The 16,313-nt window shown below is 42.2% G+C and overlaps 1 protein-coding gene across 1 annotated transcript in view; it reads left to right on the top strand.

Annotated features, from left to right (window-relative positions):
* rcl1 (RNA terminal phosphate cyclase-like 1) overlaps positions 1-16,313 on the top strand; it is a 23,751-nt gene extending 7,438 nt beyond the window's left edge. Inside the window, 7 exon segments of the mRNA NM_001303641.1 lie at positions 4,027-4,202; positions 4,384-4,452; positions 4,657-4,781; positions 5,098-5,223; positions 5,418-5,574; positions 13,973-14,076; positions 16,151-16,313. Coding sequence (NP_001290570.1) covers positions 4,027-4,202; positions 4,384-4,452; positions 4,657-4,781; positions 5,098-5,223; positions 5,418-5,574; positions 13,973-14,076; positions 16,151-16,304 — 911 coding nt within the window. The 3' untranslated portion in view covers positions 16,305-16,313.

Raw genomic sequence — 16,313 nt, 5'->3', positions numbered from 1 at the left:
CAGGTTTGGGGACCACACGATTTCGTCTCTGCTCTTTGCGGATGATGTTGTCGTGTTGGCCCCTTCAAGCCAGGACCTTCAGCATGCACTTGGACGGTTTGCAGCCGAGTGTGAAGCGGTGGGGATGAAAATCAGTACCTCCAAATCCGAGGCCATGGTCCTCAGTCGGAAAAGGGTGGCTTGCCCACTTCAGGTTGGTGGAGAGTGCCTGCCTCAAGTGGAGGAGTTTAAGTATCTAGGGGTCTTGTTCACGAGTGAGGGAAGGATGAAACGGGAGATTGACAGACGGATCGGTGCAGCTTCTGCAGTAATGCGGTCGATGTATCGGTCTGTCGTGGTGAAGAAAGAGCTGAGCCGCAAGGCGAAGCACTCGATTTACCAGTCAATCTACGTTCCTACTCTCACCTATGGTCATGAGCTTTGGGTCATGACCGAAAGGACAAGATCCCGGATACAGGCGGCCGAAATGAGCTTTCTCCGCAGGGTGGCTGGGCGATCCCTTAGAGATAGGGTGAGAAGCTCGGTCACCCGGGAGGAGCTCAGAGTAGAGCCGCTGCTCCTCCACATCGAGAGGGGTCAGCTGAGGTGGCTTGGGCATCTGTTTCGGATGCCTCCGGAACGCCTTCCTGGGAAGGTGTTCCGGTCCTGTCCCACCGGGAGGAGACCCAGGGGAAGACCTAGTCCCTCCAGCGTGTCCTATGTCTCCCAGCTGGCCTGGGAACGCCTCTGTGTCCCCCCGGAAGAGTAATTCATCTTTTAGCAGGACGATGATCTGAAGCAGAAGCCAAAGCAACACTGGAGTGGCTCAGGAACAAAAAGCTGAATGTCCTGCAGCTCCCCAAAAAAGGCACTATCAAGGCACTACCAAGTGTTTATAATACGTCTCTGACTAGTCACGTGTATGCACGGACACACACAGACATTTGTTTTACTCTATTAGGATACATCTAGTCTGGTATTGATTTCTGTTATCATTGAGTTTGTTTATACTCGCTGGCTATCTACCTGTGAATGCATGATACATGTACTCCAAACTGTCCTTGGCAGTCTCCAGTATGACGGAACACACAGTTCAGCTGGTTTGTTTGGGATGGAATTCATTGTGCGATCACTGTTAAGTCTGATATGCCCTTCAAGGTGATTGTAATAATGTGTATGTACCTGTGTAATAAGTTATTATTGTAATGTAGTACTTTTTTTTTATCATCCTGCTAAATAATTAAGCCTGGGCTGTGGCAAGGAAAACAGGTGCTCCAGTACTACATTACAAAATGTTTTTGACATTGTAAACCATCCTTCCGAGTAAGCTGTCCTATATAGGACTGGGCACTGATGCCTGCTGATAGTTACAGTGGGGAGAACAAGTATTTGATACACTGTCGATTTATGCAGGTTTTTCTACTTACAAAGCATGTAGGTCTAATTTTTATCATAGGTACACTTCAACTGTGAGAGATGGAATCTAAAACAAAAATCCAGAAAATCACGTATGATTTTTAGATAATTAATTAGCATTTTATTGCATGACATAAGTATTTGATCACCTACCAACCAGTAAGAATTCTGGCTCTCACAGACCTGTTCGTTTTTCTTTAAGAAGCCCTCCTGTTCTCCACTCATTACCTGTATTAACTGCACCTGTTTGAACTCGTTACCTATATAAAAGACACCTGTCCACACACTCAATCAAATAGACTCCAACCTCTCCACAGTGGCCATGACCAGAGAGCTATGTAAGGACATCAGTGATAAAATTGTAGACCTGCAGAAGGCTGGGATGGGCTACAGGACAATAGGCAAGCAGCTTGGTGAGAAGGCAATAACTGTTGGCGTTATTAGTAGAAAAATTGAAGAAGTTCAAGATGACAGTCAATCTCCCTCGGTCTGGGGCTCCATGCAAGATCTCACCTTGTGGGGCATCAATGATCATGAGGAAGGTGAGGGATCAACCCAGAATTACACGGCAGGACCTGGTCAAAGACCTGAAGAGAGCTGGGACCACAGTCTCAAAGAAAACCATTAGTAACATACTACGCCGTCATGGATTAAAATCCTGCAGCGCACGCAAGGTCCCCCTGCTCAAGCCAGCGCATGTCCAGGCCTGTCTGAAGTTTGCCTATGACCATCTGGATGATCCAGAGGAGGAATGGGAGGTCATGTGGTCTGATGAGACAAAAATAGAGCTTTTTGGTCTAAACTCCACTCTGTGTTTGGAGGAAGAAGAAAGATGAGTACAACCCCAAGAACACCATCCCAACCGTGAAGCATGGAGGTGGAAACATCGTTCTTTGGGGATGCTTTTCTGCAAAGGGGACAGGACGACTGCACCGTATTGAGGGGAAGATGGATGGGACCATGTATCGTGAGAGCTTGGCAACAACCTCCTTCCCTCAGTAAGAGCATTGAAGATGGGTCGTGGCTAGGTCTTCCAGCATGACAACCACCCGAAACACTCAGTGTGGCTCGGTAAGAAGCATCTCAAGATCCTGGGGCCTAGCCAGTCTCCAGATCTCGCGATACATGGCCCCATCCACCCAATCGAAAATCTTTGGAGGGAGCTGAAAGTCCGTATTGCCCAGCGACAGCCCCGAAACCTGAAGGATCTGGAGAAGGTCTGTATGTAGGAATGGGCCAAAATCCCTGCTGCAGTGTGTGCAAACCTGGTCAAGAACCTCAGGAAACGTATGATCTCTGTAATTGCAAACAGGTTTCTGTACCAATTATTAAGTTCTGCTTTTCTGATGTATCAAATACTAAATTCTACATGCTTTGTAAGTGGGAAACACTGCCAATTTTGCAGGTTATCAAATACTTGTTCTCCCCACTGTATAAAACCATCTTAAAGATTGAACTCAGGCCATCATGGTTGACGGGGTCAAGTCCGAGTCCTTGGAGTTACTTAAAGGGGTCCCTCTGGGTTCAATAATTGGCCCACTATTGTTCTCACTTTAAACAAACAACATTGATGTCAGATTGTAATTTCATTTTTCATGCAAATGACACAATGATGTACTCTTGCTCCAACAGTGGAACAAACATTAATGCAATTGAAATCTGATTTTTTGATTCTACAGAGGTCTCTTTTACAGCTTTAACTTGTTTTAAACGCAGGCTTTTCTTTCCTCTGTAAATAGAAAACAAATTGTTCAGACTACTTTTATGTCCGTTTTAGATTATGCTGATATTGTCTATATGCATGCATACTTCGACAAACAGTAAATCCACTGGATGCTATTTATCATTGTGCGCTCAGGTTTATCATGGGTGATAGTTACAGAACTCATCACTGTATCCTATACCAACATGTGGGTTGGGCCTCTCGATCTGAGTTGAGAGCAACATGCTCTGTTGTTTATTTACAAAGCACTTCTTTTAAAATTACCTCTATCTATCTATCTATCTATCTATCTATATATATATATATATATATATATATATATATATAATTAATTTCTACTAGACTAACAAATTTCATAGCCAGATCACAGACATGGATTACATTAGAGACTCTAGTGGTCTCCACAGAGTTGGGTAGGGCTTCTTTCATTTCCTTTGCTCCTTATTTATGGAACAAACTGCAGATCAAACTTAAGTTAAACACTGGTGTCCCTTGCCCATTTTAAAACTGTAACGGAGGATCTATATGATGTTGTCTGTGATTGTTTCTGTTGAATTATATGTCTTTGTTTTGCATGTTTTGAAATTGTCTGTCTATAAATGTTTTGTTTGTGTGCCTAAAACTGTACTTGGCAACATGTTTACCCAGGACACAGCTGAAAAAAGATCCAGGTCTCAGTCAGTTTTCCCTGTTAAAATAAAGTTAAAATAAAAATAAAATACTAGAAGTTTTCACTCAGTCAGTCAACTCTTAACCTAGACTAAGACCAGGTGGTGCTGACACCTCCTGACCCACCCCCAGACAGTGTTCAATAAATCTCTGCCTAGCAAGCTGTTTCGCTACAACTTTGTACTACCACCCGGTTTTCGATATCTGGTAAATAACCCTGTTGTCTTTCTGCTCTGTAGGTACAGTGCTCTTCTACCAGCCGGGCCTGCTGATCGGCGGGGAGGTGGAACACGACTGTAACACCCAACGCTCCGTGGGTTTCTACCTGGAGGCTCTGCTGATGCTGGCTCCCTTCATGAAGATGCCCCTGAAGGCCGTACTGAGAGGGGTCACCAACGACCCCACAGACCCCTCGGTTAGGCCCATGTCCCCCTTTCTTTTTAAACAAGAGTGTCTGGGTTGGCAAAGCGCATTGCTACGGTCTTCATAAGCTATACTGGATCAGCGACATTAACCGTTTGTCTTGAGTGCATGGGATTTAAGTGGAGGATTGTTATTTCTATTTCAACCACCAGTTGTCTCACTTTTTCTTCTAGGTTGATCAGCTGAAGTATTCGGCCGTTCCCCTGATGAGGAAGTTTGGAATTGACGGGTTGGAACTGAAGGTGAGGGTTTTTCTATTATACCATAAATTACTTTGTATACGTATTCTACTGTACATACGGTAGAATTGCAGACTTCATGTCCATTCGAGGCACGTACTTGGTATGTGGTGGTATGTTATATTTTTACATTATTTATTTTTGCCATAACGTTCTCTTGCGACTTGCCTTTACGTCCAATCTGTATTATAATGATTCTTTATGCAGATAGTGAAGAGGGGGATGGCTCCAGGTGGGGGAGGTGAGGTGCTGTTCACGTGTCCTGTTCGGAAGACTCTCGTATCCGTGAACCTGACAGACCCCGGGAAAATCAAGCGAATCAGAGGAATAGCGTATCCTTTTCGTTCTCTCAATCCGATGTTTCGTCCTTTTTCCTAAGCTCTGATCCAGAAACTCCAAAATATACGGTAGCAAGGTGGTTTTAGTTGGTTTAAACATATTTTTTTAGCTTTTCCTGGCTCTGTATGAAGCCTATACATGTATTGGTTTGGTAAGTTCACCTTTTGAGAACAGTGAGTTTTTGGAAGAGATTGTCAATTTGATGGGCTGATCTCGTGACCCGGAGTCCACTATTTAAGACTGCACATCGTTTATTGGTCCATTATACAGCGACACCCGAAGTTGCCAACCTTGACATTGGTCATAAAGATACTCTGTCAGGGTTTCTCCACAGATGGCAAATCGACTAGTGGATTCTGCAAGAGGCATTCTGAACAAATTCATTCCAGACATTTACATCTACACAGACCACATGAAAGGGGACAAGTCTGGAAAGTAAGACATTTGATTAATTTAGTTTTGTATTCATTAATGCACAGCGTATGAAAAATAAATGTTTTTATGGAGCATTGTCAGTAGTTCTTGTTTGTGGGTACTATGTGTTTGTCACTTCAAATGAGGCATACACTCATGGTTGTCATTTTTGTACCCTAAATTTCTTTTTCTGCCATGGCTGCTGCGGTCCTCAGGTCTCCAGGCTTTGGGTTGACCCTGGTGGCAGAGACCTTGAACGGGACATTCCTCAGTGCAGAGCAGGTATCCACACCCCAGGGGCAGGGAGAACCAGTGCTTCCTGAGGACATGGGAAGGAACTGTGCCAAGCACTTGCTTGAAGAAATTTACAGGGTGGGTTGCCACGCACACATCAAAACCAATCTCCCGTCACGGGGCATGGTGCACTTTGTCTGTTTTTAAGTCTTAATTTGCATTTCCCTTTGTTGATTGTGACGGTATGTATAAAACCATGAAGTCCTGTTTCTTCAAGGGAGAACATTTCCTAAATGTGTACTTACAAACCAAGTTTAGAATGGCTCAAATTATTCTACCATAATTTTACAAACACCAGTGGGATATTACATTGATGAATACCTGTTCTTAGCCTTCATGCTTGTGCATGTCCATGGCGGTGGGCATTTTGACACACCCCTAATTTACCATCTGTGGTAGAAAAATCATCTATTTAAGCCTGTGTGAAACATACAATTTGGTAGCAATAAATAAAACAACATAACAAAAAATAAATCACTCTGTTCATGCTTGGTTGAGCAGGAAAAATGCAAACTTTGCTAAACACTTAGTACAACTTGAGTCTTTAGCATCTGGCAATATTCTGTTCTTTAAATGTACAAACAGCCTTGTTGTGGCTCAGCGGAATGAATGCCCCCTGGCCACCACATGCAGCAGCATCTTTTATGCCTTATTGTTGGGATTTTTAGGAACCCATCAATGCAAAATAAACAGATGTCTTCTTATTAACTCTGTGTAGCGGCAAAAGTGGGAAAGGGTATACAACATTTAATTTTGGCTGGCGGGCGCACACTGGGTGAGATGCCAGACCAGCGAGGTCCTGCTGAAAAGTGCCCACTGGATTATCACCAGGAGGGATGGCACTTGGATCAATCAAATGTATTTATAAAGCCCTTTTTACAACAGCACTTGTCACAAAGTGCTTTACAGAGACACCCGGCCTTAAACCCCAAGGAGCAACAACAGTAGTGTTGGATTTCAGTGGCTAGGAAAAACTCCCTAGGAAGGCCAAATTTTAGGAAGAAACCTAGTGAGGACCCAGGCTCCGAGGGGTGACCAGTCCTCTTCTGGCTGTGCCGGGTGAGATATTAAGTCCAATTTAAATAATTTATAAATTTCTCTGGGCTAAATCCTGTTTGATTTTAGACTAGGTCAAAAGTATGACCAGGTGGACAAGGACAGGGACAGCAACGGGCCCCCCAAGCCAGGTACTCCGCAGGTGTGGACCAGGACCTCATCTCCTCCTAAAATTTAAAACTGGAGGAGACTGAGAAAAGTTAGAAAGTGCATTCCTCATATCCTCCAGCACAATAATATAGCAGCGTAACACCTTGGGACTGAGACGGGGGTGTCCGGCGACACTGTGGCCCTACCCGGGGGAGGCCCCAGACAGGGCCCAACAGGCAGAAAATCAATCCACCCACATTGCCAGGCATCAACCAAAGGGATAACCACCAACCGCAACCCCCCTGAATGAGGGCCGAGTATTGCCAGCAGCGTACAGCCCAATTGCACAAGTGCGCAACAGAGAGTCAACAACAAGCCAGTGATTCTTCCCCCTGAAAGGCATTGGAGGGAGGGCAACCCAGTGGCGACGAGAGCCCACCTGGCAAGACAGCAAGGGTGGACAGTATCAAGCCTACTGGTCACTTTCCTGCCCCCGGGCCAGGCTACACCTAATTATACACCATGCTGTAGAGATTAGTTTTTAGTAGACACTTGAATGTTTGCACTGAGTTGGCATTTCTAACCTTAATTGGCAGATCATTCCACAGTAGTGGAGCTCTATGAGAAAAGGCCCTGCTGCCAGCTGTTTGTTTAGAAATTCTAGGTACAATTAAAAGGCCTGCATCTTGCGATCATAGGTTACGTGTATGTATGTATGGCTGGATCATTTCAGCAAGGTAAATAGGAGCAAGTCCATGTATTGATTTACAGGTTAAGAGTAAAACCTTAAAATCAGCCCTAACAGGCAGCCAGTGTAAGGACACTAGGACAGGAGTAATGTGTTCAAACTTTTTTGTTCTAGTTAGGATTCTAGCAGCTGTGTGCAGCACTAATTGAAGTTTATTTATTAATTTGTCTGTATAACCAATGAGAAGAGCATTGCAGTAATCTAATCTAGAAGTAACGAAAGCATGGATAAATTTTTCTGCATCCGTTTTTGATAGAAATTTTCAAATTTTTGCAATGTTTCGAAGATGAAAATAAGCAACTCTTGAGACATATTTTATATGTTCTTCAAAGGAGAGGTCAGGGTCAAGGGTGAAGCCAAGGTTATTTACAGTTTTTTGGGATACGACCATGCAGCCGTTGAGGTTCACCGTGAGATCTGCTAACAACGCTCTTTGTTTCTTGGGTCCTAAAACGAGCATTTCTTTTTTCCTTGAGTTTAAGAGCAAGAAATTCTGTCATCCTCTTCCTAATATCTGAAACGCATGCTTCCAAAGTAGCTAATTTTGGGGCTTCTCCATGCTTCATTGAAATATATAACTGTGTGTCATCAGCGTAACAGTGAAAGTTTATATTGTGATTTGGAATGACATCGCCCAGAGGGAGCATATATAGTGAGAACAATAATGGGCCCAGAACCGAGCCTTGAGGAACACCAAAGCATACCTTTGACTTGTCAAAGGTTCGATATTGGCGTATAATTGTTTAGATTTTTTTAGAAGAGGCTTAATTTACGCTATTTTTAGTGAGTTGGGTACACATCTGGAGGAAAGGGAGCAATTTATTATGTTCAACACTGGCTGACCTAGCACAGGAAATAGCGCCTTAAGTAATTTTATTGGAATCCGGTCTAGCTGACAGTTTGTGGGTTTAGAACAAAAAATTCAAGTGTTCCCTTTGACACCTGGTCAGGGAGGTTCAGGAAATTTTTAGGACAACTTAGATTTTGAGGAACATAACTATTTAAGGAGGAGTCAGTTATTTGTTTTCTAATGGTGATGATCTTTTCATCAAAGTAGTTAATGTATTCATTACAACTAAAGGGAAGACCCACTTCACTTGCTAAGCTTTGCTTTTTTCTTAACTTTGCAACTGAATCAAAGATACATTTTGGATTGTTTTTGTTCACCTCAATCAGGTTGGAGAAATAAGCTGATTGAGCATACGTGAGTGATTTTCGGTATTGTAGTGTACTGTCTATCCAGGCTAGTCTAAATACTTCCAACTTGGTGGAGCGCCACTTTCGCTCCCATTTTCTGGAGGCTTGCTTAAGTGCTTAAGTACCAGGGAGCAAGTTTCTTGTTGCAAGTATTTTGTTTTTAGTGGTGCAACTGTGTCTAATGTATTTCTCAGTGTTGAGTTTAGATCCTCGATTTGATCGTTTACAGATTTATTTACTCTGTCGTTAATGAGCGAACTTGTAAGTATATCAAGGAATTTATTTGTAGTCCGAGAATTTATAGTACGGCTTTTGAAACTCATTGTTTGCGGAGCAAGTGGATTTCTTGTTTTAATGGTAAATGTAATAAGACCGTGATCCGATAATCCAGGATTTTGAGGGGAAATTATTAGATCTACAATATCTATTTCTCGTGACAGGACTAAATCTAAGGTGTGATTGTGGCAATTTGTTGGACCTGAGACGTTGGATAAAACTCATTGAGTCAATTATGGCTTCAAAGGCTTTTGGAAGAAGATCGTTGGACTTTTCCATATGAATATTGAAATCGCCAAAAGTTAGAATACTATCTGCCATGACTACAAGGTTTGACAAGAATTCTGGAAACTCATTGAGGAACATTGTGTATGGCCGGGGTGCCTATAAATAGTAGCTATGTAAAACGATTTATCGGCCTGGTTAACTTTCATGAGTAGAACTTCAAAAGAATGAAACTCGGTGATATGTTTGAGAGTAAATGTATATTTACTGTCATAAATATTAGCAACACCCCCTCCTTTTCGGGATGCATATGATCACTAGTATAACCAGGAGGAGAGGCCTCATTTAAGGCAATAAATTCATTAGGCTTTAGCCACGTTTCACATAAACCAATAACATCTAGTTTATGATCAGAGATTAATTAATTTACAGCAACTGCCTTTGGAGCAAGGGATCTAACATTTAGGAGTCCCATTTTGAGATGCGAGGTGATAATCATTTTTATTTGTAACCGAGGTGGAGGAAGGCTTTATCTTAAGGTCGTTTTTGTTAGCACTACCTTGTTTAACTTTTCTCAGCCTGGAACGAGTCACAGTGGCAATAGGTAAAGCTGTACTAACTACTCTGGCTATACTATCGACAGACTCCACTAGCAGGCTGGCTAACAGGCTGGCCTGACCTGCACCCTATCTCATGTTAAGGCTATAGGAGTGAGACTCCTGTCAATGTTCCTAGATAAAAGAAGAGCACCTCTCCAGCTAGGATGGAGTCCGTCGCTCTTCAGCAGATCAGGCCTGGCCCTATTTCCGGGAGAGTCCCAAAAAGAAAGCCAGTTATCTACAAACTCCGTTTTCAGCCAACGATTGAGTTGCGCAAGTCTGCTGTAGAGCTCGTCACCACCCCTAGCTGGGAGGGGGCCAGAGACAAAAATGCCGACACATCTTTCTAGGTAGTTTACACGCTGAAGCTATGTTCTGCTTCGTAACATCTGACTGTTTCATCCTAACGTTGTTGGTGCCAACGTGAATAACAATATCTTTGTACTCCCTATACTTGCCAGTTTTAGACTTCGCTAGCACCAACCCCAGATTTGCGGCTACGTCGGTGGCTCTGCCCCCCGGTAAACATTGTACGATCGCCGGCTTATTCTTTAGTCTAATACTGCGGGTAATGGAATCGCCAATGACTAAAGTTTTCAGTTTTTCAAGGCCACCGGTAGAAAATGCCTGCCGATCATTCCCCTCCGAAGACGGGCCTTGACTCCTGTTGAAAACCTGTTGAAAGTCTCCGTTGGATTTAGCAACGATTCAGGTTTAACTGGTCGACGGCATTTGGATGTGCCCATTGGATTTACACTAGGAGGGATGGCACTTGGATGTGACCATTGGAATGGCATTTCTTTTTAATAAATATATATAAATAAACGCCAAAATGATTTCAGCTGAGTGACTCTCTGTCTCTAACAATGCGCTCTCTGAAATGCAGTGGTGTGGTAAATCTTACATACAAGAATCAGCTTCTAATTCAGTTTCCCATTAACTCACTCTTATAATTATTCAACAATGGTTTTACACATGTCTATAATTAACGGACATGGTCAAATTGCATGAAATCCAATAACCTGTTAAGGAACATTGCATGAATTCACAGTAGAAAAACAAATCTGTTGAGAAAGTCTACTTTTGCGTGAAATAACCATATTCCACTTCTTGGTACTGTGTGCAGTCATGGCTGTGTGTAAACTCATGAATATTCTAAAGAATGTTGATTAATGCCACACTAAGTAGAAATAATGTGTGGTTTCCTCACATTCATGTTTACTCGTTCTTCACAAACCTTTATTACGGCTGTTGAGTATGGAGCTGCAATGCTTTACAGTGCGTAACATGCAAAGAAAATTGTAAATGGATTCATTATTGTGTTATAGTCACCAACATTTTCTATTTCAGTGGTATGTACAATCGCTGGAGGATTTGGAGAGAGTAACACAGACACCCCTCAGATGGCTTGTCTCATCATTACAGGGGAATCTGTGTTAACAAGCGGGACAAGGTTTCGTTGACATGTTGGGATTGAGTCAAGCCCTTAACTATGTTAAAGGACATTTTATGTCTGACCCAATGTACTGTGGACATCTGGACCTGTCTTCACAAAGCACCTCAGTATGGGCGCTGGTCTGGGATCATTCTATTTGTCTTCTATTTGTATGTATATGTATCTATGTATGTATATACGTACAAACACTAAGGTTGATTTAAAGTGGTAGGCTGGATCAGTTTGGTCACAGTATTGATCCAATAAGTTTATGGGGTGTCATTGTGCACAGACACTCCAACAATTTCATCATGATGAATGCACAGCATTCAGGGACCTTAGTCTCCACTTTCAGAACTTTACATAAATGTTATGCAGGGTCTCTTTAAGGTCATGGATTATTCTTTGAAGTTGAAGCCAAGTCATTGTGAATGTGCATCTTTTCTCTCTGGTAATATGATAATGATGTGAATGTGTTGCAAAGCTGGCTTCAGATTTTCAAAATGCATCCCACACTGTCCCCCACTCCCCAAAAGATAATCTTTATGAAATATTAAATTAGCTGCCGTTTCTGTGACTTCACTTTACCCCTTGTGACTCCCATTGGTCACCGCCTTTCATAAGAGCATGTGAGTCCAGTTAGCCAGGAGAATTTGATTTGTTTTGAGTGTAGATTTTTGTTGCTCTGGTCGCTGTTAGGCTTGGGCGTCTCTCACAGAGGAGGTAAGGGGGAACACTAGGAGAGAGATTCCAGGGTGACTCCTGGAAATGGTTAATGTTTGAAGCATACAGGGGCTAGAGTTTCTTTCTGAGGACATGCTGTGCACCACTGTGTTTGTACAGTGGCTAATCAGTTGTAGTGGCAGACAGCAGCTAGCATAGTGGTCGTAGTCAACAAGAGCTGCAGGATGGCAACTGTGTTTTGGAGTGCCTGGTGAGATGAGGCACGAGGGGAACTGATGTGAGTAGTGGTTATTTTTTTCCAATTATTTATCCTTTTGGATTAATCATTTCTAAACAATATATTTGGATTTAGCAGTTGGTTACAGGCAGTCAAAACATTTTTCCCCCTTCTATTTAGAGAAAGCAAAAAATAAAATGACAATCTGAAATTGTAAATCTTTATAATGCCCGTTTTTGTATAAATTATTTTTGAGGAAAGCAATACATGGAATGCCAGCCTGTTGTGGTGAGATACTACCTGATGTGACAAGGATACCTAAAGATACATTTTTGAAAATACATTTTGGAGGTGTATAAATAATGTACAAACTTGTGTAGTTAATCTTTTCCTTCTACAAAACCGAGTGTTCAGCATTCATAATAATACTGTATCTTTAAATCCCCAGAATATCACTAAACATCAGTGGGACATGCCTATGTAATGCTTACTTTAACCTGTTTTTACATGATGCCAAGTTAAGAGACAGCATATGGTTCAGCAAAGAGGTTCTATGCATTGCTAGCAAAAGGTGCACAATCTGTCACATACTGTTTGACTTGTGTCTTCCTTCCACAGTACAATCCACCACTGATAAAGTCCAGTAATCTATCCTATCCTCTAACCGCAATTCAAGACAACTCTCTACATCCTATTGTACTTTTATGAATGTTCTATGCCAGATTACAGTTCATATTCTGTTTGGTTTATATTCTGGTAAAATCTATGCATCCTGGTCAGTACTCTTTTTCTGGACCTGGGTTACAGTGTCATTCTAAGAAGGCACATTCAATATATATTTTTTTCCTATTTGGTAGGTCACAAGATTTCTAATATTACAAATGTTCAGTTTTCATGCATTGCTTAGTATCATAATCTTAATACCAGGTCTGATCATTGGAAGGGCTGCAACTTTGTGAATTCCTGGCACATATACTCGAGCTTCTGCCTCGTGGCAGTGGAGAGTCTAGTTTGAGCGTGACCCTGGGTGGAGAAACCCTGCCCTCTAAAAGGGATATTGCATGGTGTTTATGTGCAGTATGATTTGTCTCCTTTGGTGATTATAATTCTGGTATGGTTCACCAACAGTGCTTTGTTGCTGTTTACATTCTCCCATCTGGACTTTGAAGTGAGAGGAATACTTTGCCTATTACGGCTTGGGGAGGAGCTTTCTCAAGATGTAATGTTAGTTTGAATATTGAATGTTAGTTTTATATGCTATCCCCAAGCTGTGTTGTATAAAACAATGGAAAAAAATACTTTTGAAAGGAATCTGAATAAACGTAACAGAATTATCACATACCTCTCTTAGACAGACTTTCTGGTCAGACCGTCAGACAATGAACAGTGAATCGTTTGGAATCCCAGTGGTCTCTTGGAACAAGGTATCACTAAAGACAATGTAGCCTTAGTTCTCTGAAAAACGGATTAGATGATTGAATCACATTCATGCGGATGAGAAGATGTTTGGCATAAAGTGGGCCACTGACACTGTATGTGAAGAACACTTTCTACCAGAATGTTCTCTCCAGAGTCTGACATGGCTCAGTGTGAGGGCTGACTGTGATGATTTGAGTGTGTCGGAGTGGCAAACTGAACCCGAGGTGGCCCAGTAGTCTGAGCCTCTCCCTCCAATTCACATGTATCGCTGCCAAAAAGGTTGCAATCTGGCACGAATATCCTCAAAGCATAAACGTGCCCAAAAATACATATTAAACTGTTACGATTATGTCATTGTTTTTAATTAGTGACCCGTCGAATTTGCTTTTTGTTGTTTTAAGCAAGGACATGGTGTCATGTGAGGTATGCTCTTATGAGATTACGGAGTCTGTTTTCGAGACCTCTGGTGGCGGTAGTGTTATGTTGTTGTTGTTACTGACACTCTTCCCTCTCTGCTCTTACTGTTTCAGGGCGGTAGTATCGACTCAGCCAATCAGAGCCTGGCTCTCCTCTACATGACCCTACGCCAACAAGACGTGTGTAAAGCTCTGCTTGGCCCACTGTCCCCCTACACGTATGTTTATTTTTGTTTGGTAGGACCTGGATCCAAAGTTCTTTCAACTAGCAGGAAACTTGAATGGCTACGCTCAAACAAATGATCACTAAACCTGTGATGGAAGGAAAACCAACATTTCCTATTAATCTTTTGGTTGGCTATTTGATAAATATTTATTTTGGCAATTATTTGGGGTAAATACTTTGTATTCTTTGAACTTTTTATACTGTGTGTGTCTGAACTAATCTTGGACAGCAGGTCCATTACTCCCCCTCAGAGTTAGACTATGAACTGTCCATTTTCAGTTATCATGGTACCGGTGCTGTGTGCCTGTCAAGTACAGTACTATGATAACTGAAGATTGGCAGTGCCATCCCTATAGTTCTCTGAGCACCTTCTGAGGCCTGGGCTGCAGTGCTGAATTCACCTCCTCCCAAACATCCTGGTCTCCGTTATGACCTTGTCTGATCAAGCAACTCTCTGCGAGTTCAGGAGAGTCAAGTCTCTGGACATGTGTCCTCCGGGTTACACACAGCCAGGTCATGTCATTCTTGTCACGCTGCTTACTTAACCGGGTCGTATTCCAGAAAAAACTCAATGGCGGCTGCAGGCACCCACACCCCAACAATGATCCGCATAGTGGACGACTTGGCAAGGCTACCCTGTCGAACCTCCCTCTTACCGGTGCCGATGCTGAGCTGATTTACAACGCCCTTTTTACAGGATTTAGTTTTATTTGTTTCTTGGAGTTTTCAGGATTTATATTTTGATTGAATGATTCATGCATTTTCTGTGTGTATGTCTTGTTGAGAAGAAGATTCTTTTTGGGTTATATCTAGAGATCTTTGAGCTACAATTGGGTGTTTGAAGGCATTCCAAAGCAAACACTGTCCTTGCTCTGCACTTGGGGCTTGTTTACGGTACAGAGGAGAGAATAATTCACTGCCGTTTGGAGTCACTTAAAAATGTACTTGTTTTCCATGAAAACATACATGAAATACAGAAATAGATTTTTCTTTGCAACTCTGCCTTGAAGGCCAGCATCCCGGAGTCGTCTCTTCAGTTTTGAGACTGGTGTTTTGTGGGTACTATTTAATAAAGCTGTCTGTTCAGAACCTGTGAGGCTTCTTTTTCTCAAACTGGACACTTTTTGTCCTTTTGCTCAGTTGTGCACTGGGGCCTCCCACTCTTACTATTCTGGTTAGAGACAGTTTGTGCTGTTCTGTGAAGGGAGTAGTACACAATGTTGTACGAGACCTTCAGTTTCTTGGCAATTTCTCACATGGAATAGCCTTAAACTAAAATAGACTGAGTTTCAGAAGCTCTTTGTTTCTTGCCATTTTGAACCTGTAATTTAACACAATTGATGATGCTCCAGATACTCAACTAGTCTAAAGAAGGCTGTTTTAGTGCTTCTTTAATCAGCACAACAGTATTCAGCAGTGCTAACATACTTGCAAAATAGTTTTCTAATGATCAAGTAGCCTTTTAAAATTAAAGACTTGGATTTGCAAATACAACATGCCACTAGAACACAGGACTGATGGTTGCTGATAATGGGCCTCTGTATGCCTAGTGATCCCAAACTTTTGAAAGGTAGTGTAGTTTTCATAATTATGGCCTTTGAATTGACACTTGTCATGTTCGAGATGTACCACAAAGGATTGTGGACTGCAATCGCAGGAAAATCATCATATGCATACGCACTGCACAGAAACTTGAAACCCTTTTGACAGAATTGTCTTCACATTGGGGGTTATCGAAAATTAGGCTCACACTTCTTCGTAAGGTGGTGTCTCGAGCTATCGATATCTGCAAGTTTGCACAAAATAATTTGATTCTTTTGATTCTTCAATGTCTTGGCAAAATGTAGCGTATTGTAAACAAGCTCGTAGTCAACTACTCTGACGTCACAATGGGTCAAAAGTCACAGTACGTCCCTACTGACTTGCGCTAATGTTTTGTATTTGACTTTGTAGTAAAACAGCGGTCACCTTCAGGTAGCCTGTCATGTGTTGTGCTGTATGATTAGCCAAACAACCCAACTGGAAATCTTGATGTTTGTCTCAAATTCTCCATCTTTTACTCTCAGGATTGAGATGCTCAGACATCTAAGAGACTTTTTCCAGATGGTGTTCAAGATGGAGCCTCAGAAACCTTCGGATGATGAAAGGAAAGGAGGAGACAAAGTAATGATGACCTGTGTTGGAGCTGGTTTTACCAACATCAGCAAATCATTAAAATAAAGACTGTAC

Source organism: Esox lucius, chromosome 14, assembly GCF_011004845.1.
Source record: "Esox lucius isolate fEsoLuc1 chromosome 14, fEsoLuc1.pri, whole genome shotgun sequence".
In the NCBI taxonomy this organism is placed as follows: domain Eukaryota; kingdom Metazoa; phylum Chordata; class Actinopteri; order Esociformes; family Esocidae; genus Esox; species Esox lucius.
The sequence above is the reverse complement of the archived record's forward strand: the minus strand, read 5'-3'. Positions and strand labels throughout refer to the sequence as shown.